Here is a 26,964-nt window from a genome sequence, read left to right on the forward strand (position 1 = left end):
TTGGACGGAGGGGGACGGAAGTAAATGGACTGTGAGTGCATTGGTGGAATAGAGGGAGTGCAGTGCTGGAATGGGAATGGAAAAGGGGGTAGGTGGGTGAAGGACAATGACTAACAAAGGTTGAGGCCAGGAGGTTATGGGGCCATAGGTTGTACTGCAAGGAGAGGTCCCACCTGTTCAATTCAGAAAAGCTGGTGTTGGTAAGAGGGATCCAGAGAGCACAGGTTGTGAAGCAGTCACCTGCTGCAAAACATGAATCACAGTAGCATACTGTCAGTCTGTAATGAATTAGATTACTTTGACACCTTCATTATAAAAAAAAAAAAAAAAAAAAAAAAAAAACGCATCGCAGATCACTGGTCGACTGCGGTGCATGTTGACAGCAGGGCGGCAATCTTCTTGTAGATGCTGCTACCTTCTTCTGCAACACTCTGTCAAGTGTCTGTCACTTTCCGAACCTCAAGGAACACCTCAGGGAACACTACTGCCACCTACCAACTCCATCACACAACTTTTCAAAATTTCATAGAACTCTTTAGGTTTTCTTTTGAATCACACTCGTACTATATACAATGAGAAGTATTTTTTTTCCTGAGCTATCAAGGAATCACAAAGTTTGTAAAGGAGAGAAAAGTAGAAGATAAACACAGTAGAAAGAGACCTTATCTCGACTACAGTAAGCGCAGATTCAAATTGATGTAGGTTGCGGAAGTTATGCAGAGATGAAGTGGCTGGCACTTGATAGAGCAGCATATTATTGTGGAGAGCTGTACCAAATCAGTCTTCAGATTTTGGACAGCAACAGCAACGTTGTTTCAGGAAAAAAATAAAAAGTAGCTTTTAGAAACTGTTCCCCAACAATTACGATTCGTGTGTTCTGGAAAATGCATGACAATGTCCAGGGTCTATAGTTCACACAGTAGAGAAAGTATCTTTCAGCTAAAAAAATATAGCATATTTCTTAGGGAACAAAGTTACTTTATATCAAGAATCCAGAGATGGTGTGTGTCAAGAATCACACTGACTAGTTTCTCATCTGACACAAGAATAGCAGAGAATTTATTAACTTCAAGTAAACAAGTGGTATGAGTTGTCGAATTTTTCTAGCAGATGAATCTCACCCTCAATAACAAGAATATGACTGCTATGAAAATCTTAAGTCATTAGTGAGAATTTGGGTACTTACTTCTGATCACTCAATCTGAGAAATTTTGAAATATTCATACAAGCGGAGGACTCACTACAGCATGCACACAGTTGCCCAAAAACATACTATTATAAAGCCACTTTCTGCTGAATTATATATTACAAGCCATTGCTCACATTAGGTCCATACAAACATGCACTATTGAAACTATAGTTTACCAATGGTTTAAGTTTCAGACTCGGTCGGCGACAGATTATATATTTTCCTCTGACACGCTGGGAGCCCCTGAAGCTGTACACACTGGACTAACATGAAAAATACATAAACAGCTCATTAACCTGCATAACATCAGTCTATTTTCTGTATGTATTCTTATATTCTTAATTCTGTATAAATATTAGGAAATCAAAAAAAGTTGCTGACAGAAACCTGAGTTCATACTGCTAGTATGAAATAGGTAAATTCTACACACAATGGATGGCAGTTACATTTGTCTAGCTGAATTACTGACTTCCCTCACCTTTAGCAGCTGCCAAGCTTCATCAGCGTTTTCATTGTAAGCACCATAGCGTCTAGTTGCATACTGAGAAAACCTACAAGAAGAATATACAGAAAATATAAGAAAACCATATGCAGAATACTTCATAATTACATATACTGCCAGAACTGAACACAAAAATACTGAAACAATTACTAACAAAGAGATAGAGGGGCTGGCCAGTACTTACCTCAGCTCAGTACAGCCGATAGAAACACAAAAAACAACCGAAAATTTAAGCTCCTAGCTTTCGGAATAAATGTTCCTTCATCAGGGAGGAGAGAGGGGAAAGACAGGGAAGAAGGGAAAGTGGATTTAGTTACTCACAACCCAGGTTATGAAGCAACAGGGAAAGGAAAACAGGGAAGGTAGCAAGGATGGAGGCATGGTTGTCAGAGGGAAACCAAAGATATTCTACTGCAGGTACTGTGCCAGCTTCAAACCATATAAAGATGTGAAACAATTACTAACAAAGAGATAGAGGGGCTGGCCAGTACTTACCTCAGCTCAGTACAGCCGATCGGCTGTACTGAGCTGAGGTAAGTACTGGCCAGCCCCTCTATCTCTTTGTTAGTAATTGTTTCACATCTTTATATGAGATTTTCCATTAATTAGTTAGATCACAAAAATACTGAGTCAATCACAAGTTGGATTTCAGAATAACTCTTCAAGCAAGACATCCTTTTACACATTCTTAAATCAAATAATAACCTTTTTGGTGGTAAAAAAAAAATCCATTGTAATTTTATCATCATTATCAGATTACTTACACACACACACACACACACACACACACACACACACACACACACACACACACACAGGTGAGCCAAACTATTATGACCACTGCCCACTGTGATGCTGAATGCTACCTGGTGCAGCTTCATGCACGTGAAATGATAAGGAAAGGTTATAAGCAGGGGTGAGAAGAGTGAGGGACTCTTTTTAGGGATGATATGGGTTCCAAAAGGCAAAATTCACTGGCCTAAGCAACTTTGAGAAAGGACATACAGTTATGGCGGAGGACCTTGGAGCAGGCATCTCAGAAACAGTGAAGTTTTTCACTGTTGCATAGTGCCTAAATACCTTAACAAGTTATTCATTTCGATTTACAGAATTCCAGAAAGGGTTTTAGTCACACCATTTCTCTCTAAATTCCAGTGCTTGCTACATAAACTAAACAAAACAGACAGAAGAAATAAATGGTAACAGGTGCCGATTTTAATATAAACATTGCAAATGACAATAAAGAATCGACAAAATTTATTGGTTCAGTTAAAAAGTCTGCTTTTAAACTAATTTTTTTGGAGTTCACCTGAGAAAATATTCACTCTGCAACATGCACTGATAACACTGTAACAAAGTAATACATTGCAAATGTGTGTAAACTCTGTCTAGACTCAGACTTTCTGATCACTAAGCCTTGTCTGTCTCACTGCCAAAACATGATAAACAAAATGTAAAAAAACTTACATTAAAATAAGTTTCAATAAAACAAATATATTGAAATATTCTATGAGACACTAAGCAAAGTTAAATAGTCTCTCGGGGATGGTAATTAAACAACTGGAAACTTAAGTAAATTCTTAAACATTTTTCTTTGGAGTATTTAATGAATCTTTCCCACCAAGATCATATTGCATATAAAAGATCAAGTAAGATATGATGGATAACACCAGGAATACGAATTTCCAGTGAGAGGAAAAGGAAGCTACAACAATCAGGTGAAGTACAACATAGATTCTGATTCTGTAAAATATGTTAGGAATTACAAAACAATTTTTAAAAAAGTTGTGAAAGCTTCAAAACAGATGGCAAATGGTAAAATCATTCTAGCACAAAATAAAAAATAAAACGAGGGCAGTCTGGTCTGTAGTTAAGTCTGAATCAGATGTCAAAAATTACAAGCAAGACGTTTCAAATAGCAAACTTAAGGAAAAATCTGTTGTAAATCCAGCTCAAATACCTAAGTGCTTCAAAGAGTACTTCACAAGTGTATCAAACTCTGATTTAGATGTAGCAAAGTGAGCAGAAAGTAAATAGTTTTGGGCTGAAAGGCAATATTAGTTAATGTCTTAAAAAATTCAACAGTGTCTCAAAAACATTTGTTGACAATGTCATACTCTCCTTAAAAAACAAATACCCTGCAGGCTAGGATGGGATACCCACCAAAGCAATTAAAAAAAGTTTACAACATAATAGCTCATCCTCTCTCTCTCTCATAATAAACAAATTGTTCGAGGAAGGTTATGTCTCTAATCGTCTTGAAATATGCAGAAGTAAAACCATAGTTTTAAAAAAGGTTCAAAAGATTACATGAGAAATTATCTTCCCATTTCTATACTCCCAATCATATCAAAAATATTTGAAAACATTGCAGCTTTACAGAAACAAAGCTTCATCACACAGTATGGTATCATTTCAAATAACCAATCTGACTTCCAACCAGGTAAGAACACAGTTGGTGAAATAAATGAGTTTGTTGTAAAAATTACCTCATGGCTAGATAGGAAAGCTAAAGTTGCAGGAATATTCTGTGATCTTACAAAACCATCTGACTCTGTAAACTCAACAGGTATGGAATAAGAGATATTGCTTTGAAATGGTTTGAATCATATCTCATGAAGAGGAAACAAAGGGTACTAAGTACATCAAATGGAGCAGATTACTTCTCAGAGTGAAAAACTGTGTCACAAGGTGTTCCTCAAGGCTCAATTCTTGGACCAATTCTATTCCTGTTCTACGTACATGACTTGCCTCTTAATATAAATACTCATGTAACTTTGTTTGCAGATGATACTTCTGCACTAATCAAAAACAAAACTTCTGACAATATACCACAGAGTGTCATGAACACTTTAAGTAACTTGAAAACATGGTTCAACATAAGTGGCTTAAGGCTAAACATCTCAAAAATTCATATGATGAGTTTTAAAACTAATCAATCAAACACTCAAGAAATCTGTATTACTCACAATAATCAAAAAATGGAAGAACTTGACTCAGTCAGATTCTTTGGGATAAACCTAGACAGAAATTTTAGTTGGAGTTCACATATAGAATATCCAGCAAATAAATCAGACAGACTTGCATTTGCAATGGAAATTTTAGCCAGTGCCACTCATATGGACATCAGAAAAATAGCATACTATTGCTGCTTTGAATCTGTTGTCAGATATGGCATAATTTTTTGGGGAAGCTCAGGAAATGTTACAAGGACTTTAAAGTTGCAAAAAAGAATCATTTGTAAATATCCAGTGCACAGCCGAGGGCAACACAACAAAGACCTAAAAACATTAACTGTTCCCTCTTTACACATCTTTGAGGTGTTTCTTTTCCTACACAGCAGAGCTGATCTATTAAAAACAACATTTTGAACACTCATACAACATGACATAAAACACACAAGAAAATAAAAGAGTCTGACACAATGAATATGAAGCTAAAAATTTTAAGCAAGTTACGTGATTTTCTAATTGAAAGATGCTATTACTCAGAGGAAGTTTTCTGAGGGACAAAGTGGTTCTTTGAGCTGGATCCCTAAAATGGATTAAAAATTTATGCTAGTTATAGTGGATGTAAGTTATGAAATAGTGTTAGAAAGAACCTTCTATAAATTCCTCAATAAGTAATGTTGCAAGTTTGACAAATTTTAAATAAGTACATTCTTCACCAAGTAATGTTGTAAGTGTGACAAAATTTCAAATAAGTGAATTGTAATCTTGACATGTCTCCTGTACATCAGACTTATGTTCTGGAATTTTGTATGTTATGAGATGAATAAAACACATTACACATTTCCCATTTCTGTTCACATGCTACTGTCATGAGCACCTATGGGAAGTGGTTGAAGTGTGGTCAAACCATGAGTAGGTGCATCATCCTGGCCAACAGCTGCTCGAAACACAGACTGTGCCCAATATGCAGGCTGCTGGAGGCAGTATTACACTATGCAGGACATTCATCTGGGCTTCCGTGGAACCTGTGGTAGTAACTGAATGTACCATGATAACTGTGAACTACATGAACATTATTGCAGACCACTTGCATTGCTACAGCTATGATATCTTCCCTGATGGCAACAGTATCTTCTAGCAGGTTAACAGTCAGTGCCACAAGGCCAAAATCGTGTACCGTAGCCTGAGCAGCATGACAGTGAAATCACATTGATGTTTTTAGTCACCAAATTGCCTGATCTGAAGCTGACAGAACACATCTGAGACGCCACTTGGAGCCAGATCCAGGCCCGCAAACCACCATCCCAGTATTTACAAGAATTGCAAGACCTGTGCGCAGACATCTGGTGATCTGGTGCCACTACCAAGTACTTCTCAAATCCATGCCACACAGAATTGCTGCTGTATTGCATTCCAGAGATGGACCAACATACCATTAAGCATGTGATCGTATTGTTTTAGCTCCCTATATTTAAGAAGACATAGAATCAAAACAATTAAATAAAAAGGTTTAAAATGGTCTCACACACAAAGTATGAATATGCTCGCTCACATGGTGAAGCACTGGCAACCAGCATGGTAGCCAACTCTATGGATATTACTTTACAATACACAATGTTTCAATGTTTCTAACGACATATTTGGTACTCATGCTGTTGACTGGTCTATTATCAATATATGGAGATCTAACCTTCTGAAGATTGATTATCTAGTGGCCAATAGAAGGATCTCAGTCTTCCAACTGTATGGTGGGACGCAAGAGTTTGACATATCTTCTGTGTTATATTTTGAGTCATGGCATGGATGTAAACAACCACATTTTCCTGTCTGCTTAATCGAAATATAGTCCTGGAAGTATGTTTACAGTATGTCACAGTAAACACTATCCAGGCATCAACATGCTGTGAAATGAAGAACTGGCAATAAAAAATTAGTGTCATCTAAAATACACTTTTATCTCAAGCCAAATCTGCTTTAAGCAACCCAGGTCCACACTGAACTCAGTGCCTGTTCCCCTGGTCAATATAAACCGGAGCCAACAAAATTAAGAGGTAAGTACTCGCTTTTTATGAGTGATTGAGACTAAAATGAGGTGTACTGCAATGGATACTGGGAGCTTGTATGTTTTTTTTAATATGACAAAAAAGAAACAGTCTCATTCTGCAGTATATATGTCTTTTACATATCGTGACAACCATTCTCATGGTAGTGTTTAGTAGATTATATTGGAAAGAAAGCCATATAGTCATACAGAGAATAGTGGGAGAAATAACTCTTCCTTTATCCTCTGCTACTCACAGCACTGAGTAATGGTGTTAATTATTATTCTAATTTCACCCATTAATCCAGTACATCTCTTGAGGGGTCATTGGCCCTTGGAGGGGCAGGAACTGCACTACAGTGTTACAAAAGGTACTGTTGTTGTTATATCTGTAAGAATGGTAGTGGCTGGACATGAAACACTAGCAGCCTGGAGTTTTTCTACCAATTCAAAACTGAAAAGTTTTACCTAAGGCACATCCGAATATATATTCCACAGGATGCTCGAAACTGAATTTCTTTACTGTGGCTTGACTCAGCTATTAAAATGTGCAATGGATAGATACAGTAGTAACAAGAGCAAAATACTGAAAATCAAGGTAAAGGTGGCCTGCAGTAAAACTGCATGAAATCTACTAATTTCTGCATTTTCTCCACATGCATCTCCTGAAATTACCAAAATTTGGATTATTGACACACTCCTCTATTTTTCCAGTCACAGTTTACTGGCTTATGACAGATTTTGAAGATTACTCTTCACACTACCTTTAACAGCAATGCTGTGATTAAGCCTTTTCTCTGCAGTCCCCAATCTTCCACGAGTACTAGTCCAGCAAGGTATGCAGAAGAACTTCTGTGGCATTTGGAAAGAAGGTAAGGTGCTGGTGGAAGTAAAGCTGTGAGAATGGGTCATGAGTCATGCCTGAGTAGCTCAGTTGGCACAAGCACTGTCCACGAAAGAAAATGTTCTGGCATCAGGTCCTGGTCCAGCACGCAATTTTAATATTCCTGGAAGGTCCAAGTGCAATGGAAGCTGTAGCACTGCTATAGATATTCTTCAGTATACTGACAAATGTTGAATCAATGCCATTCAAATGGAAGTGTTACTTCACAAGATGGCTATTTAGATCTGTGCCACAATGGCAGCGAGCAGTTCCAGCACAGCCAGCCACATGGGGATACCTCGTCTGGACAACATGCTACCACCACGAACTCTTCTACTTTTCACCGTCACCATGAAATGAGACTGTTTAAACAGGACACCACCAAGTGGAGGGGACTTGGTATTCTGTTTTGCTACATCTCCTTGGAAAGTGTTGGGCTTAGTGGCAGTATTACAAAATTCATTCCTTCAGATTTTAAGGGGATTCAACTTGTGACTAGAGGAACTCATGTTATTTGGACACTCACTTAGTCCAGAAAGTTTTTTTTTTTCATTCAGGTGTTAGTTAATGTGTTCATCCCAAATCTGTGAATTTCTTTCTTTAGTTGCAAATAAAATTGTTTAAATGGTATACCTGGTGAAAACTTCATGTGATATAACTAAAGGAAGGGATATATCAGTTGGCAACAAGGTTTAAAAGAGCAAATTTTCATTCCACACATGCTGTTTGAGGTAGCCACTACAGCCTTCTAGCATTGTTCCAAGATGACCACAGCCAACTAGTTGGTAGATCTGACACACCTTGTGATCATCCTGCTACAACTAATGGAGAAAACAAATGAGCTACAGATAGAAGAACTGGTGGCATTGACCAGGGCCAGAGCTACAAGAATGGGTCGACACAACCATCCTCAATGTCCAGCAACATCATCATCACAACAGCATTTGAACGGGAGGTAAAGCCTTGGACCTGCTATACAGCCCGGATGGTGCAGCACTTCATTGTTCACACTATCAGAAGTGATATGCAGCAACATGCATTTTTGTGCAGTCCTTTTATGTGTACCATCTGATATAACAGTTGCATCCTGAATCAGACCCCACTCCCTATTGTATGCTACACTTAAAGCTAGCTTCACAAAATATTTTGAGTCTCTAGTCCATGTGGCTGCAGCCAGGCACAAATTTTTTAGTTGCCACAAGCTACCGTCTGAATCTTATAGGGAATGGATGGCACGGCTTCAAGGTCTACCAAGGTAGTGTCATTTCTGATGTACCAATGAACAGTGCAAACAATCCTATGCATCCTCCTCATTTCGAGACATGTTGCTTCTCTGTGCTCCCAATGATGTACTACACCAAGACTTATTAAAACTGAAGGACCCCCCACAATGGATGCCTGCTTACCTGTCATACCTGCTTTCGAACAACCAGTACACACCACAGCCTCTTTACAGGACCCAATTTTTTTTTCTCCCCCCATCTCACCCAGCAGGATTTCAAGGATGACACAGAACCGTCCAGCCATGGCTGACCTTGTAGTTTACTTTCGTGTATGGCAGACGAAATGTGCAATATGTGGAAAGGTAGGACACAAGGCAGAAGCTCGTCACTCTGCTTCAAGAATGTCAGTTGACTGGATGAACATAGAACCTCTGAAGCATATTGTCCTTTAGGAACCTTGAACAATTAGATATTGCTTTGGTCCAGGCAGTACCAACACTTTCTTGAAATTATTGGCTACTACAGTCAACGTTGACACTGTTCCGGTAAAATTTCAGATAGGCATTGGATCCATAGTAACAATTACAGTCTGGCCCACATATCAAATGGTGAGCACACCCTCACTTCAGGGGGTGGTACCCACAAAGTGGCTCTCCCGGCAACACTGGCAAGGATGGGCACAGATATCACACATGCAACTTGTTAGAACAAACAGTTTTCCCCTCCCAACTCTACTTTCCTTGTCCCACCACTTGATGTTGCGGGTCCTTTTTTGTGCACCTCCTGACTCACAGCTGTAGACACAGAAAAAAATTTCTATTTGTGACCAGGATGACCTATACATCCTTTGCCCATACCATCAAAGAAAGTTTGCTCTTGAGGACCTTCCAGAAACAGGGAATGGCTCACAATTCACTGCTTGAAAATTTTCCAATTTCTTCACTGCTAATGGTATTTCTCCTGTACATACTGCTCCTTTTCATCTAGCCTCAAATGGGTTAGTGACCAGATTTGTGAGTACCTCTGAGTACATTTTGTTAAAACCAACCCACCTATGAGACACTATCCCTTTTCCTTTCATCCTTCGATGCTAGACTTCAATATAAGGCGCCATGGTGACCCACATTGTTTGCGTTATCAGTTAACTACCCCATGTGAGCAAGCCTGCTCCCTGTCCATCTCGCTGCCACTGGTTTTTCATACACAATCCCATCTGGCTATGACACTCACCAGTGGACACACCTGCTGGAGACAAGCATCCATCATTCAACTTATAAGGTGTGCTATGGTCAAAGTTGAGCTCCCGGATGGGTTCCATCACCAGAAGCATACCAAGTTCAATTCTATCGAGATCTTTATGGAGGGCCTTACTCAGTTTTCTGTTCCAGACACTCTGATCAACCATTCCACATTCAGAAGTTTTACAGCAGACATCCCCTGGCATGAACATTAACCGCATACATGATGATCGTTGATGAGCACCTCAGTCACAGCTAATAGACATGGATCAACGATCTGACATACATCCCCTGGAGATTGAATTCGAAAAAGACAAGGAAGACTGCCTCCTCCATCCTGGGGAAGTGGGGGGAGGGGGGGGGAGGGGGAGGGGGGGGGAGGGGTGAGGTTGCTCTGGCGACAAGTGCAACAGGCAACAACAGCAACAGACACAATATACATCATGTTGATGGTAATTCAGTCCATGCAAGGCAAAAATTCAAACCTGTCAGTTTACAGCACATCAACAGAGGGTGACACCAGAAGCAGGGCCAGCAACAGGTTCAAGGTTCACGTGCACGGCCCCAATTAGCATGCACAGGTCAAATTATTTCCTACTTCCACCAAAACTAAGTTTGAGCCAAACAAACAAAAGTGTTACTCCGCAAGACGACTACTTAGACCCATGCCACGATGGCAGTGAGCATTATCAGCACAGCCAGCTGCAATGGAGAGACCTCGCCTGGATGACGTGCAATCTTGATCAACTCTTCTAGTCTTCATGTCACAGTGAAGTGGGACTGGCCAAACGGGATGCTACCAAATGCAGAGGACTTTGTATCCACGTGAAGGAGATGTAGCTGGTTTGCTACATCTCCTACACTTGAATAGTGTCAGGCGTAGTGCCAATATTGTAAAATTCATTCCTACAAACTTTAAAAGGATTCAACCTGTGATGTTACTTTTTGGAACTTAGATTATTTGAGCATTCAATCAGTCTAGAAAGTTCTTATGTTCTTCAGTAGTTAGTCATTGTGTTCATCCCAATTCTGTGAGTTTATTTCTTATGTTGCAAATAAAACTGCTTAATTGGTATACCTGGTGAATGTTTCATGGGACATAGCTAAAGGAAGGGACATAGCAAATTCCCTTTCCCAGTTTCTCATTTTTCCTCGCAAAGCTTGCCCAATGAACATCTAGTACGAGCTACTACTCAGTCTCACTCCCATCAAAAGTACAACATCCCTTTCATGTCCCACAAAACTTACAACAGCAATCTTGTTATCTTTGTAAATTGTAGATAATTGTTCTGTCCCCATATTTTATACATGCTACCTTCAGAAAGATCGTGTTCCACTGTTAACAGCTTTCTTTAAATCTACAAAAGTAATAAACATATGATGCTTTCCTCCAACCTTCTTCCAATGGGAGTCATAGGGCCGACAGCACTTCAAGTGTTCCTACATTTCTCTGGAACGCAAACTGATCTCCACCACTGTTTCCTTCTACCAATTTTCCATTCTTCTATAAAAAAAATCAGTTTCAGCATTTTGCAACCGTGACTGATTAAACAGATGGAAAAATGGAAATGAAGTCCCATGCTTCTTGAAACAGAGCAGGGGAATAATGCGGGAGACCCGCAGCACCACCATACTAGCAAGGTCCTAATGGAGGTGGTTTGCCATTGCCTTTCTCTGACCATAATGGGGATGGATGATGATGATGAAGATGACACAACACCACCCAGTCATCTCGGAGCAGGTGAAATTCCCTGACCCTGCCAGGCATCGAACCTGGGACCTCGTGCTTGGGAAGCGATGATGCTACCACAAGACCACGAGCTGCGGAAGATAAAATAGGTGGTTCTGTAATATAAATAAACCTGCAGCACCTGCTTTCTTTGATACTGCAATTATTACATTATTCTTTAACTCTGAGAGTAGTTCATCTGCCTCATATATCTTACATACCAGATGCTGAAGTTCTGCATTTGTAGGTTCTGCCAAGAATCTCAATAATTCTGAGGTAACGTGATCTACTATACTACTTCTTCCCTTTTTATAATGTTGTCTTCAAGATTTTTCCCTTATACTCCCCGTCTATACATTCTGCTCACCTTCCAGCCTTCCCTTCTTTACTTATTATTGGCCTGCCATTCAAATTCTTGATATTCATATAGCTGCTTCTCTTTTTTCCAAAGGTCACTTTAATTTTCCTGTAGGTTGCTTCCACATTTTCCACAGTCATGCATGCTTCTGCAGCTTTAGATTTCTCCTCTGCCGTTCCTGCTTGGGCGTTTTGCACTTCCTGTCAATCTCATATTTTAGACAACTGAATTCTGTTTTACATGTTACTTTTGCAAAGTTTATACATGACATCATATTTCTGTCAGAGACAGCAAGGGACTTGGAAGAGCAGTTGACCAGAATGGATAGTGTCTTGAAAGGAGGATATAAGATGAACATCAACAAAAGCAAAACGAGGATAATGGAATGTAGTCAAATTAAGTCGGGTGATGCTGAGGGAATTAAGATTAGGAAATGAGACACTTAAAGTAGTAAAGGAGTTTTGCTATTTGGAGAGCAAAATAACTGATGATGGTCGAAGTAGAGAGGATATAAAATGTAGACTGGCAATGGCAAGGAAAGCGTTTCTGAAGAAGAGAAATTTGTTAACATCGAGTATAGATTTAAGTGTCAGGAAGTTATTTCTGAAAGTATTTGTATGGAGTGTAGCCATGTATGGAAGTGAAACATGGACGATAACTAGTTTGGACAAGAAGAGAATAGAAGCTTTCGAAATGTGGTGCTACAGAAGATTGCTGAAGATTAGATGGGTAGATCACATAACTAGTGAGGAAGTATTGAATAGGATTGGGGAGGAGAGAAGTTTGTGGTACAACTTGACGAAAAGAAGGGATAGGTTGGTAGGACATGTTCTGAGGCATCAAGGGATCAGCAATTTAGTATTAGAGGGCAACGTGGAGGGTAAAAATCGTAGAGGGAGACCAAGAGATGACTACACTAAGCAGATTCAGAAGGATGTAGGTTGCAGTAGGTACTGGGAGATGAAGAAGCTTGCACAAGATAGAGTAGTATGGAGAGCTGCATCAAACCAGTCTCAGGACTGAAGACCACAACAACAACAACAACATACATTTTTCTTCTTTCATCGATTACGTTTAATACCTCTGATGTTATTGAAGGATTTCTACTGAACTTTGCCTTTTTGTAAATCTGACCCTCTGCTGCCTTAAAGTTACACATTCATTTTCTATTGTATTCCTGTATATTGATTCCAAGAAATGCTGAGTGACGAGAACCTTTATACAAGAGATTTGTATACACCACTTTTAATGAATAATGTTCTGTTACATGGAATAAACATTTACATCACAAGTATTTAACTGATACATCATGGGAACCCAGACTAAGATATCACATCTGACAGCAAATGAATAAAACAGACAGTCATTTATTTATTTATTGACGGGCAAGGGACACGAAGCCACTCTGAGATTAATGAAAAAGAGTACATAAGAAATGCGTAGTGGAACAAAATTGTTGGGGCTTTTGTGGACACTTGTTGACATATTACCTGTTTGCTTCTGTCTCCAGATCTTCATCCAATGTTTGTTTAATGATTTTCCTGCATTTCACCAGTATGAGAGACTGGGATTGAGAAATGTTTGGAGTTATGAAGTATTTGAATATTATGTTACAGGCAATAACTGATGAGGAAACAGTATTTTCTAGTTAACAAGTCATTAGTAAGAATGAAGACCACTGAAGTTGTTGGTGGTTCAATGAATACCAAATAAAACTCTTTTTTTTTCATACGTTATATTAAAAGGTTATCACCAACCCACAAAAATGAATAGCAAGTTAAGACAACAGAAGTAAAAAGAAAATTTTCAAAAAATAATGGATACCCATTTTAACTTGTACTCAGAAAATTAATAATGCTGGTGTTGTGTCACATACAAGACTTTTCATTTTATACATAGTGCACTGGCACATACAGCTTATCATCTGCTTTCCTCTACAAACCATCACTTTCCAGCATTCCTCAGCAAGTGTGCTTGTCATAAAGAAATCCATTTAGGATATAATATCAACTCTTGTAAGTTACATTACATTTTTTCTACATTTATATCAAAAGAAAACAATGAAAACAGTTGGATAACCCATAACATAGCTGCAAGATATAATTACAGACCTCAATGATGTAATGACTGAATGAAAGTAAATTAGCAGATATACACTCCTGGAAATTGAAATAAGAACACCGTGAATTCATTGTCCCAGGAAGGGGAAACTTTATTGACACATTCCTGGGGTCAGATACATCACATGATCACACTGACAGAACCACAGGCACATAGACACAGGCAACGGAGCATGCACAATGTCGGCACTAGTACAGTGTATATCCACCTTTCGCAGCAATGCAGGCTGCTATTCTCCAATGGAGACGATCGTAGAGATGCTGGATATAGTCCTGTGGAACGGCTTGCCATGCCATTTCCACCTGGCACCTCAGTTGGACCAGCATTCGTGCTGGACGTGCAGACCGCGTGAGACGACGCTTCATCCAGTGCCAAACATGCTCAATGGGTGACAGATCCGGAGATCTTGCTGGCCAGGGTAGTTGACTTACACCTTCTAGAGCACGTTGGGTGGCACGGGATACATGCGGACGTGCATTGTCCTGTTGGAACACCAAGTTCCCTTGCCGGTCTAGGAATGGTAGAACGATGGGTTCGATGACGGTTTGGATGTACCGTGCACTATTCAGTGTCCCCTCGACGATCACCAGAGGTGTACGGCCAGTGTAGGAGATCGCTCCCCACACCGTGATGCCGGGTGTTGGCCCTGTGTGCCTCGGTCGTATGCAGTCCTGATTGTGGCGCTCACCTGCACGGCGCCAAACACGCATACGACCATCATTGGCACCAAGGCAGAAGCGACTCTCATTGCTGAAGACGACACGTCTCCATTCGTCCCTCCATTCACGCCTGTCGCGACACCACTGGAGGCGGGCTGCATGATGTTGGGGCGTGAGCGGAAGACGGCCTAACGGTGTGCGGGACCGTAGCCCAGCTTCATGGAGACGGTTGCGAATGGTCCTCGCCGATACCCCAGGAGCAACAGTGTCCCTAATTTGCTGGGAAGTGGCGGTGCGGTCCCCTACGGCACTGCGTAGGATCCTACGGTCTTGGCATGCATCCATGCGTCGCTGCGGTCCGGTCCCAGGTCGACGGGCACGTGCACCTTCCGCCGACCACTGGCGACAACATCGATGTACTGTGGAGACCTCACGCCCCACGTGTTGAGCAATTCGGCGGTACGTCCACCCGGCCTCCCGCATGCCCACTATACGCCCTCACTCAAAGTCCGTCAACTGTACATACGGTTCACGTCCACGCTGTCACGGCATGCTACCAGTGTTAAAGACTGCGATGGAGCTCCGTATGCCACGGCAAACTGGCTGACACTGACGGCGGCGGTGCACAAATGCTGCGCAGCTAGCGCCATTCGACGGCCAACACCGCGGTTCCTGGTTTGTCCGCTGTGCCGTGCGTGTGATCATTGCTTGTACAGCCCTCTCGCAGTGTCCGGAGCAAGTATGGTGGGTCTGACACACCGGTGTCAATGTGTTCTTTTTTCATTTCCAGGAGTGTATTTGTTTCCCAAAGGATTACAGTTTCAGAAGAATTTAATGAGTTATTCAAGAGAAGGAGCTTCACATGATTTATTCAAGATAAAGAGTTTCACAAATAGAGCTAGTCAATAATGTGTTGGTCCACCTCTGGTCTTTACATAAGCAGGTTTCGGTTCTGCATTCCTTAATGGAAGTGTTGGATATCATGGTAAATTCTGCAGGTTAGATCAACAAAATCCCTAGCTGGTAGGAGGACCAATTGGGCAACCTTGCTGGCCAAGGTAGGGTTTGGCAATCATGAAGACAAGCAGTAGAAACTCTTGCAGGCAGGCATTATCTTGCTGAAATGTAAGCCCAAGAAGGACAATAATATGGCATATAATATTGTTGACGTACCACTGTGCTATAAGTGTGCCATTAATGACAACCAAAGGGGTCCCGCTATGAAAAGAAATGACGCCCCACACCATCATTCCTGGCTTGAGGAACAAGGCGGGCAACAGTCAGGTTTGTATGACACCACTGTCCGAGGCGTCTCCTGATACGTGTTTGCTGGTCATTGGGGCTCAATTCGAAGCAGGACTCATCACCAAAGACAATTCTACTCCAGTCAATGAGATTCCAGGCCAAAGACATATCTGGAGACATGCTCGACAGTGGTGGGATACCAACCTGACTGTCGCCCACCACAGGGCCTGACAACCAGGAGTGATGGTCAGGGGTGCCATTCTTTTCAAAGCAGGAACCCTTTGGTTGTCATCTGCAGCACCCCTACAGCACAGCAGCACATCAATTATATTCTATGCCATTTCTCATTGTCTTTCATGGCATGCCACACTAGGCTTACATTTCAGCAATATAATGTGCATCCGCACACAGTGAGAGTTTCTACTGCTTGTTTTAAAACCTACCAAACCCTACCTTGGCAAACAAGGTCGTCAGACCACTCCTCAATTGAGAATGTTTGGAACATTATGGTCAAGGACCCCAACCAACTTGGGATTTTGACAATCTAACGAACCAACTGGACAGGATTTGGCATAATATTCCTCAGGAAGACATCCAACAACTCTATCAATCAATGCCAAGCTAAATAGCTGATTGTAAAAGGCCCTGAAGTGGACCAAGATGTTTTTGGCTTGTTCAATTTGTGAAGCTCTTCCTCTCTTTCTGTTTGGCTGCACATGTCGATCACATCTTCTCTTTTTGCCTTAAAGCGTACTTTCTGATTTCAAAAAAGGCCGAAAGAATTCTTCATTAAAGAAATGTGTAATAACGACTGAGGATAATCTCTACTAAATAAAAAAATGTAATTATCTCAGACACAATTCTACTGTAATTCATAAAAATATGTTTTTCTCTCACAAATCTGCTATGTGCAATTGGTTTCACTTACTCGATTCTTCAGCGATAACAACACCATTGTTGTGCTAACCTTCCTTGTAATGAATTATATTTCACGCAGCAAGACAATATGGAATATTTTCAAATTAATGCAGTAAAGAAATCTGAGACACATCTGCAAACTGGATTTTTTCATATCAGAAAAAGAAGATACCAAGAACAAGAACATTAAGATGTCTGAACAAAAGGATCAATGCCTTATGCTGAACTGAACACATCTTTGTGAATTTTTTATAACACTCATAAGAAAATACACATATCAAAAAAAGTTTTGCATCACCTCGGTTCCAAGAGTTCCAGAACCTGTACAGAAAATTGGAATAGAGATCAACATAAACATCATTTCCGCCCGTTTTATTGCTCATGAAAACCACATGTTGCATGTTGTACCACCATACAGTGAGACCTTCAGAGGTGGTGGTCCAGACTGCTGTGCACACCGGTACCTCTAATACCCAGTAGCACATCCTCTTGCATTGAGACATGGCTGTATTCCTCGTGGCATACTATCCACAAGTTCATCAAGCCACTGTTGGTCCAGATTGTCCCACTCCTCGACGGCGATAAGGCGTAGATCCCTAGGAGTGGTTGGTGGCTCACGTCATCCATAAACAGCCATTTTAAATCCATCCCAGGCATGTTTGATAGGGTTCATGTCTGGAGAACACACTGGCCACTTTAGTGGAGGGATGTTGTTATTGTGAAGGAAGTCATTCCAAAGATACATGAAGGGGGCACGAATTGTCATCCATGAAGACGAATGGCTCGCCAATATGCTGCTGATATGGTTGCACTATCAGTCGGAGGATGGCATTCACGCATCATACAGCCATTACAGTGTCTTCCATGACACCAGCAGTATACGTCGGCCCCACATAATGCCAGCCTAAAACAGCAGGGACCTAACCTTGCTGCACTCGCTCGACAGTGTGTGTAAGGCATTCAGCCTGACCGTGTGGCCTCCAAACACGCCTCTGATGATTGAAGGCATATGCGACACTCATCGATGAACAGAATGTAATGCCAATCCTGAGCGGTCCATTCAGCATGTTGTTGGGCCCATCTGTACTGCGCTGCATGGCGTCGTGGTTGCAAAGATGGACCTCGCCATGGACATCAGGAGTGAAGTTGTGCATCATGCAGCCTATTGCTCACATTTTGAGTCGTAACACAATGTCCTGTGGCTGTACAAAAAGCATTATTCAACATGGTGGTGTTGCTGCCAGGATTCCTTCGAACCATAATCCGTAGGCAGCGGTCATCCACTGCATTAGTAGCCCTTGTGTGGCCTGAGCAAGGCATGTCATCGACAGTTCCTGTCTCTGTATCTCCATGTCCAAACAACATCACTTTGCTTCACTCCACCTGGACACCTCCCTGGTTGAGAGCCCTTCCTGGCACAAAGTAACAAAGTGGACGCGATCGAACCACAGTAATGATCATCTATGCATGGTTGAACTACAGACAACACAAGCCATGTACCTCCTTCTTGGTGTAATGACTGGAACTGATCGGTTGCTGGACCCCCTCCGTCTGAAAGGCGCTGCTCATGCTTGGTTGTTTAGATCTTTGGGCGGATTTAGTGACTTCTCTGAACAGTCAAAGGGACTGTATCTGTGATACAACATCCACAGTCAACGTCTGTCTTCAGAAGTTCTGGGAACCGGGATGATGCAAAACTTTTTTTATGTGTGTAGACTGAATATATCTTAACATCTAAAACATAAAAGTCGACAGCCTGAAGAATACAAGTATAGTTACCATTCTTTCAAATCAGCCGGTTCTTCTCTCCAAGACATTTCATTCATGAAGTCATACATAACATAATTCTGATTTATGCCTTCAGGGGTAAGTCCTGTTCCAACCATCGTACTGTTAGCCATACTTCTCCCTTGAAAAACACCCTGAAAACCAAAATTAAAAGATCACTATCTCCACACAGTACTAAGCAAAAAGCACACTTATTAGGCATGCCTAATCCATGTACTGCTTGATGATAAATAATTAAGAAAACAGCTAATACAGCTTACATCACAGATTAATAGACCTATTTACAAGAGTAAATGGCTTATTTCACATTCAATGGAAAACAAAAATTAATGTGATTTCTATGTTTCAATGGTAATTAAACCAAATGAGCAACTATACAAAAGAAACTTAATTCCTAACTTGGTGGATCACTATGTACTTGTCTATGAGAGAAATATTTCAAGCCCCGCTCTAAGTCGCAATGTTTTAACAAGGAGTATGACTTGTGATCATACGCCAAAATGATTTCCATTAGTGACACATATCATCCCAAAGTGTTCCCTTCATGACTAACATACGACAGTCTCCTGTCTCTCCTGTTTACATATTTGCACATTAAAATAATTCTATAATGCCATCAACCAACCATGAGAATGAGGCTTCGTTATTTCCTATCTTGCTACCCTACCAGGCCTTTCCGTATCTTATGGACATCAATGTCTAAACAGTTGTAAAGCTCTTCTTCACTTTGCTTTGATCAATACCAAAGGACACTGTCCAAGAGCTACAAGTGGCAGGCAAATGTTTATGTGGGAAATGTTGTTTATTGCTCGACACCTCAATTGCAAAGCAATAGTTACCTTTACTCCTTCCATTGTTTGATTAATTTTTCCATGCAATAACCAGGTCACTAAGCAGGAACACAGTGCAAAATAATACTGCTGGACTGTCTATTAACAATACTAAACATAAAACGCTCTCATGAATTTGTGGGAAATCCAGTATGGAATATGATATGCACACAGGGATAAAACACTACTCACCAAACAGAGGCAACATACAGCAATGGAAAACCATGACAAAAAGATGGTAAATTCATCAGCTTTAGGACAAAGACCTCCTTCAGAGGTGACAAACACTCAACTACACCTCACATCCACTGTTGTTTCTGATTCAGTCAACTAACTGAGATGAATAACAATCTTGGTTAGGGTGGGTGCAGAGGAAATAGATAGGGTGTGGAGTGGGGAGGCAGAACACTGGAATGAGTGAAGGTCATGCTGGGGATACACATGCAGAGCAGGGTATGATGGAGGATCCAAGAGCTAGAGTGTGTCTCATAGTAGAGTAGTGTGACAATCTATCATGGATGGTGTGCACGAAGTATTGTATGAGCATAACCAAAACTGGAAAAATGGCTCTGAGCACTATGGGACTGAACTTCTGAGGTCATCAGTCAAAAATGGAAAAATTAAATGAAAATGTAGATTCACAATTGACTGAAATAGAGATAAACATGGAAGAAGTAAAAAAATCTAAAGCATAGCGTAAGTGACAGTGGGTCTGATTCTGACAGCAGTGGTAATGATGATAGCAATGACAAATCCAATAGAGGATCAGGTATTCAAATTTATAATTGATAATGATGACAATGTGTTAAGTAAAGAAAGAATGAAGGAGGATTATGTTAGTCCTAATGAAGAGTTAGAGTTTCAGAGCGTTAATGAGGAAGAGGACCATGCTATCTGTCATTTGACTGTATCTGATAATCATTTTCGTTATCAGGATGATAGTTTTTTGAGGAAAAACGATTAATGGGGATTTGTTGTATGAAGAAGATCACATGGCAAGCAAAAAGGAAGTGTGTCACCTTGTAATAACAGCAAGTGTACAAGGTATACATGTTAAGTGCGTACTAGACAGTGGTAGTGATCTGAATCGTATTTCACAGCCATTTTTTGAATCTATTAAGAACGCAGAGGGTATAGTAGTAATGCATGTTTCTGGAACAAAAATTATTGGTGCTACTGGTAAGCTATCAAAGTGTGTGAAACAAGAAGTACTAGTAGCTGTGGAATTGGCAGGACAGCTCTTGGTGTACAATTTCTTGGTGATTCAAAATCTCAGCATTGATGTAACATTTGGGACTAATTTCTTGTGCAATTAACAAGTAGGGGGTTCAACATTCTGTGTTGGATTCATTATGTGGCAATAATGCTTACCCCAGCTGTGTGTCTCATTTTTCATGTTTCCTGAGGCAGTCATACTCTTCTCCTATCCTAACTGTAATTTATAAGTGAATCAGAATTAGTAAAGTGGTACCATGGTTAACGAATTTCTTTCAAACAAGGAGGTAAGGTAAACAGAAAATGAAAGGTGTCAGCGTAATGAAAGGTGTTCACTTCTGTACAAGCTCGTTTAATATTTTCGCTTAAGCGAACGGAAAGGTCTTCTGACTGTCGTTTGAGGCAATTATTACGAAATTTCTTCTCTTTTCGGCCAGATTTATTGAGGTAGCCTTTAACTAAATACCTAATATCCAATTTAGTCAAGGAAAATCCCCAATGTGCAGCCCTCAAGATACCTCGCTTCAACATTCATTCTTCTTCTTTATTTAGCACTGGCCGTCCTCCCATTTTTTACAGATGTGCTTTCTGCACTTTATTTTGTAGGGTTGATTTAGGTATACCTTACAAATCACATGCTTTTCTGTACGATAATTTACCACTCTGAATATCACAAACAGCATTATCTAAAAGTTCCGGGTCATAGCTACACCATACTGTAGCACCTGTCCTGCTCTTATACATTCTTAGCATTGACTGAAATCACCCCAAACAATGCACAGTTTAACAAAAACCGCCATTATTTTACAACCTTGCACTAGGAACTCGACAAACTTTTACCAGAGATTGTCCAATGCTGTTAGCTACTGAGGGTGTTGATAATTATGGTTACAATAACTTCCCGCTTGATTCAACAATAGAAAGTTTCCACTTTACAATAATGCATGGATTTTTTACACTGAGACTGTTCGTCAATTATTCACCTAGGGAAACAATTCACACAAAATAAAAGTTGTGGAAAGCGATAAATGCAGTCTTGCGCTTAAAATAAGTGGCGCACGGACGTTAAAAATAAGTAACTCTTTCTTTCTATGCAGTGGCAAAGAGCAAATAAGCCATACTGTCCGAATTCGCCCCGGCTTCCGAAATCACCCTGTTTGACGGTACAATAGAAGTGTTTGTGCTTTGTGCAATCAGTATATAGAGATAACTATCTACATACAGAAGTGTGTCAAGGTACAGCCTTTTCTAACATTAAGGAATTACAATTTTAAACCTAGTTGCCTGGAGTCATGCGTGTGGAATGTATTAGCAAGATTTGTATGTATATCACCCTTCAGGCTAGAATCTCAAGCAAATTGATTAACTACAAAGAAATAATAGTTTTTCTGAGTGATCATTTTGTCAGATCGGTAATGAGAGTTAAGTTTGCCTTAGCGTAAGAATCTGTTTCTGTGGAGTGCTTTTCAGTAGAGTCAGTTTTGCATTAGATAAGAAGAGCAGGTGTTTATTGGTTAATGAAATAATAAATCAATGGATAATGTTAGAGTCTTAATGGTTAGGGAGCCTGTCTCTGCTGTAGGATATGTTTTGGGAATGCAATCCACTACCTAGCAAGGTAAGAAATGTAAGTAAAATAATGGAGCTGACACACAAAAATGAGTAATGAAAAAGATAACTAAAAAACAAATGTGGTGTAACTGTACTGATGATCTAATTGTGAACTAGGCAACATTGGGCATTGTTTATATCGTGCAATTCATGACACTACAGCTGGGAATGTGAGCTTAAAAGAAAGAGCAATATTTTAGTGAGGTACATGTCATATAATGCTGCATTATTGGAACTATAGGTTATCTGAAATCTTCTATTTGTGTTCTGAGGAATTATGAGCTTAAAGTGGTAATACTGGGAGGAAGGAAAGTAATTTTGCCAATGAACTGATAACTGTGGTGCTAGAGTGATGTGAATATTCTCACAGGTAAAGTAATTGATAACATTTTGTGACGATTTAATTTTCTGGTTGAATGAGAGTAGTGCTCAGAGTTGAGTAGACAAGTGGGGGCTAACAATTTGGTACAACTTCCATCCCCGTAACCATGATTCAAATAGTAATGAAGGTGGTTTTTTTTGTTTGTTTTTTTTGTCTGTTTTTTTTTGTGACTATTTTTTTTTTCCATAACGCAATGATTAGTAAATCTATGCCACTGCACTTCTTGAGTTTTTACTAGAGGTAGTGTACATATTTTAGACACTAAGGTGCTAGGTTAAAAGTGGCAAAGAAACCCAAATCTTTCAAGTTTAAACTGTTTTGGGCAGTTATGACTTTGAGTAATGTTTCGTAGTGTAATGTACAGTAGATTTTAAAATAAATTCTAGTCCGTACATTTCGTGCTATAGTCAATTTTAGTGATAATTATTGTAAAGTTATGAGAAATATGTAATGTATTTATTTATGATGTAATTACTAACATTTACATTTTTTAAACTTAGTTAGAAATAAAAGTAAGTGTACTACATTAGGATGTACTGTGGAAGAGGAGAACCAACAAAGTGTGTTTCCTTACTAACTGCCACTTAGACCTGTTGAAGGCATGGACAACCTGGTGAGAAAGTGTATCAAAGCTCATTGAAAAAGTGAAAGTGCTTGTGATAATTACTAAACACTGTGAAATTTTTTGTCTAAACATGAACTGCAATGACCAGTGCAATTTAACTTCTTTGCTACCCACGAGGTTTAATTTTTTGATAGGCAAGACAGAACTTGCATCAAGTGACACGGATCTTACAATGTAATAAAGTGATATGGATCTTACAATGTAATCTTTGTGTACCCAAAAAGGACATCAATCATGATCAAGATGCCTAATTTTTTGTTAAAAGAATAACTTGTAGATATTTTGTGATGTTGTTGTTATGGTCTTCAGTGCAAAGACTGAGGGTATTTCGCCTGTCCCATACATCGTGCTCACTAGATGGTAGAGTTTTGTGAGGCCTGTCTCTCGCAAGGCTGTCAGTAGTTCTAATGGAATGTTGTATATTCCCAGGGGCTTGTTTCGACTTAAGTCTTTCAGTGCTCTGTCAAACTCTTCACTCAGTATCATATCTCCTATTTCATCTTCATCTACATTCTCTTCCATTTCCATAATATTGTCCTCAAGAACATCGCCCTTGTATAGACCATCTACATACTCCTTCCACCTTTCTGCTTTCCCTTCTTTGCTTAGAACTGGGTTTCCATCTGAGCTCTTGATATTCATGCTAGTGCCTCTCTTCTCTCCAAAGGTCTCTTTAATTTTCCTGTAGGCAGTATCTATCTTACCCCTAGTGGTGTAAGAGGTGCGCAGGGTGTCTACATGGACAAGGAAAAATAATTCCCAGTTTTTTCCCGGATTTCCCAGTTGAAAATACACTTTCTCCTGGGTGAAAATACACTTTTTCCGTGTTAAGTGACAGTATACTTTTTCTCGGCACTTATCAATCCTTTTATGGTTTATGGTTTTATACACTGGCATAGAATTTCACGGCACTTTAGAAAATGAAATTCAGGGGAAAAAACACATTTTGGAAAGATCTTTGATGTGCAGCAACATATACACTGCATATTTCCGTGTTACGAAGGTATAAATTCGAATTCCACCAAACACCGCATGTTACTTTCCGAAGCATTAAAATCGAGCTTGCGATGTGCTTTTGTAAGCCAATCACAGCTCATTTCACCTGATCTCGCCAGCTGATGACAGCATTTGACATGTGATGTAGTCAGCCAATAGCAAAATCACTCTTTAAGTAGTGAGAACAGACAAATAAGAAAAATTAGTGGTATAAATTAATGTACAATTGTTTCTACAAGAAAAGAAAAGCTATCACATATAATATTGGTCTCTAAGATTAATAAGCTGCAAGAGAAACTAAGCCTCCACATATATTGTTGATCTTTTTTGGGTGTCATGCATCACATAAATGTGCCAGTAAAATTTTTTAATAACGACGCAAATGCCTGATCTTCTGGACTCGAAATTCTTCATATGGTCGTCCCCAAAGAGTTGATTTTTAAATGAGTGTCAAACGCTCTGTGATTTTAAAAAATCGTCGTACGCTCTCTCACATAGTTTATCTTACATAAAAGGAAATTTACTTTGAAAGTAACGCTTTTCAAAGCAATACTCGCAATATTTTTCTGTGACCTATTAGAAAGATACGTTTCAGCAGTTGCCAGAGAGCGCCAGATAACAGGCATCACTGCACTTGCGCAGCTACGATGACGCAGGAAGCCCGCATGTTCGTACGTGTGAAACATTAAAAGATCTTGCATTAAAACGAATTTAATGTAAAAAACTGTCACATCAAGGCCATTGGAGGCAATTTGTTGTTAAAAAGCACTGCACAGTCTTCCTAAAGCCTTTGACACACTTTGCTGTTGGCAGACGCTTGTATGAGCACTGTGTTTTGTTGTTGTACATAGCGCATTTTCTTTGTGACGTAAGTTTCATTTTCGCTTTTTTCTCTCGTTCATGTTTTGTTGCTGCAGTATTATTCTGCAGAGGTGGGATACAGAATTTTTTTGTTAGATAATTGGTTCTTACCAGTCAAAATCACAAGATTTAACTGAAAACTAAAACAATGAAAAATTCCCGGAACTCAAAAAGATTCCCAGGTTTTTCCCGGATCTCCCGGTTGTCCCGGGTCGTAGACACCCTGATGCACCTCTACATCCTTACATTTGTCCTCTAGCCATTTTGAACTTCCTGTCGATCTCATTTTTGAGACGTTTGCATTCCTTTTTGCCCACTTCATTTACTGCATTTTTATATTTTCTCCTTTCATCAATTAAATTCAGTACCCCTTCTGTTACTCAAGGATTTCTAATAGCCCTTGTCTTTCTACCAACTTGATCCTCTGCTACCTCCACAATTTCACCTCTCAAAGCTACCCATTCTTCTTCTACTGTATTTCTTTCCCCCATTCTTGTCAGTTGTTCCCTAATACTTTCCCTGAAGCTCTATACAACCTCTGGTTCTTTCAGTTTATCCAGGTCTCACCTCCTCAAATTCCCACCCTTTTGCAGTTTCTTCAGTTTTAATCTACAGTTCATAACCAATAGATTGTGATCATAGTACACATTTGCACCCGGAAAGGTCTTACAATTTAAAACCTGGTTCCCGAATCTATGTCTTACCATTATATAATTTCTCTGATCCCTTCCAGTAGCTCCAGGCTTCTTCCATGTATACAATCTTCTTGTGTGATTCTTGAACCAAATGTTAGCTATGATTAAGTTATGCTCTGTGCAAAATTCTATCAGGCGGCTTCCTCTTTCATTCTTTAATCCCATTCCATATTCACATAGTACGTTTCCTTCTCTTCCTTTTCCCACTATCGAGTTCCAGTCCATAAATTTTCGTCTCCCTTCACTATCTGAATAATTTCTTTTATCTCATCATACATTTCATCAATCTCTTCATCACCTGCGGAGGTGTTTGGCATATAAACTTGTACTACTGTGGTAGGCGTTGGCTTCGTATCTACCTTGGCCACAATAATACGTTCACTATGCTGTTTGTAGTAGCTTACCCACATTCCTATTTTCCTATTCATTATTAAACCTACTACTGCATTACCCCTATTTGATTTTGTATTTATAACCCTGTATTCACCTGACCAAAAGTCTTGTTCCTCCTGCCACCAAACTTCACTAATTCCCACTATATCTAATTCCCTGAGTTGAAACAAAGCCCTGGGAGTAGATAACATGCCATTAGAACTACTGACAGCCTTGGGAGAGCCAGTCCTGACAAAACTTTACCATCTGGTGAGCAAGATGTATGAGACAGGCGAAATACCCTCAGACTTCAAGAAGAATATAATAATTACAATCCCAAAGAAAGCATGTGTTGACAAATGTGAAAATTACTGAACTATCAGTTTAATAAGTCACAGCTGCAAAGTACTAACGCAAATTCTTTACAGATGAATGGAAAAACTGGCAGAAGCTGACCTCAGGGAAGGTCAGTTTGGATTCTGTAGAAATGTTGGAACACATGAGGCAATACTGACCCTACGACTTATCTAGA

The 26,964-nt window shown here is 39.9% G+C and overlaps 1 protein-coding gene across 8 annotated transcripts in view; it reads right to left on the reverse strand.

The window, feature by feature from the left end:
• LOC126272523 (alpha-N-acetylglucosaminidase) overlaps positions 1-26,964 on the reverse strand; it is a 382,435-nt gene that overhangs the window by 197,415 nt on the left and 158,056 nt on the right. For 5 of the 8 annotated variants that reach the window (XM_049975433.1, XM_049975431.1, XM_049975438.1 and 2 more), the window contains exons 11-12: positions 18,837-18,979; positions 1,668-1,740 (exon numbers count right to left, since the gene is read on the reverse strand). In XM_049975433.1, the coding sequence (XP_049831390.1) occupies positions 1,668-1,740; positions 18,837-18,979 (216 nt within the window). Of the gene's footprint in view, positions 1-1,365; positions 1,453-1,667; positions 1,741-18,836; positions 18,980-26,964 lie in introns of all 8 variants that reach the window. The other 3 variants (XM_049975432.1, XM_049975434.1, XM_049975436.1) reach the window with 1 other exon arrangement.

Source organism: Schistocerca gregaria, chromosome 5, assembly GCF_023897955.1.
Source record: "Schistocerca gregaria isolate iqSchGreg1 chromosome 5, iqSchGreg1.2, whole genome shotgun sequence".
In the NCBI taxonomy this organism is placed as follows: domain Eukaryota; kingdom Metazoa; phylum Arthropoda; class Insecta; order Orthoptera; family Acrididae; genus Schistocerca; species Schistocerca gregaria.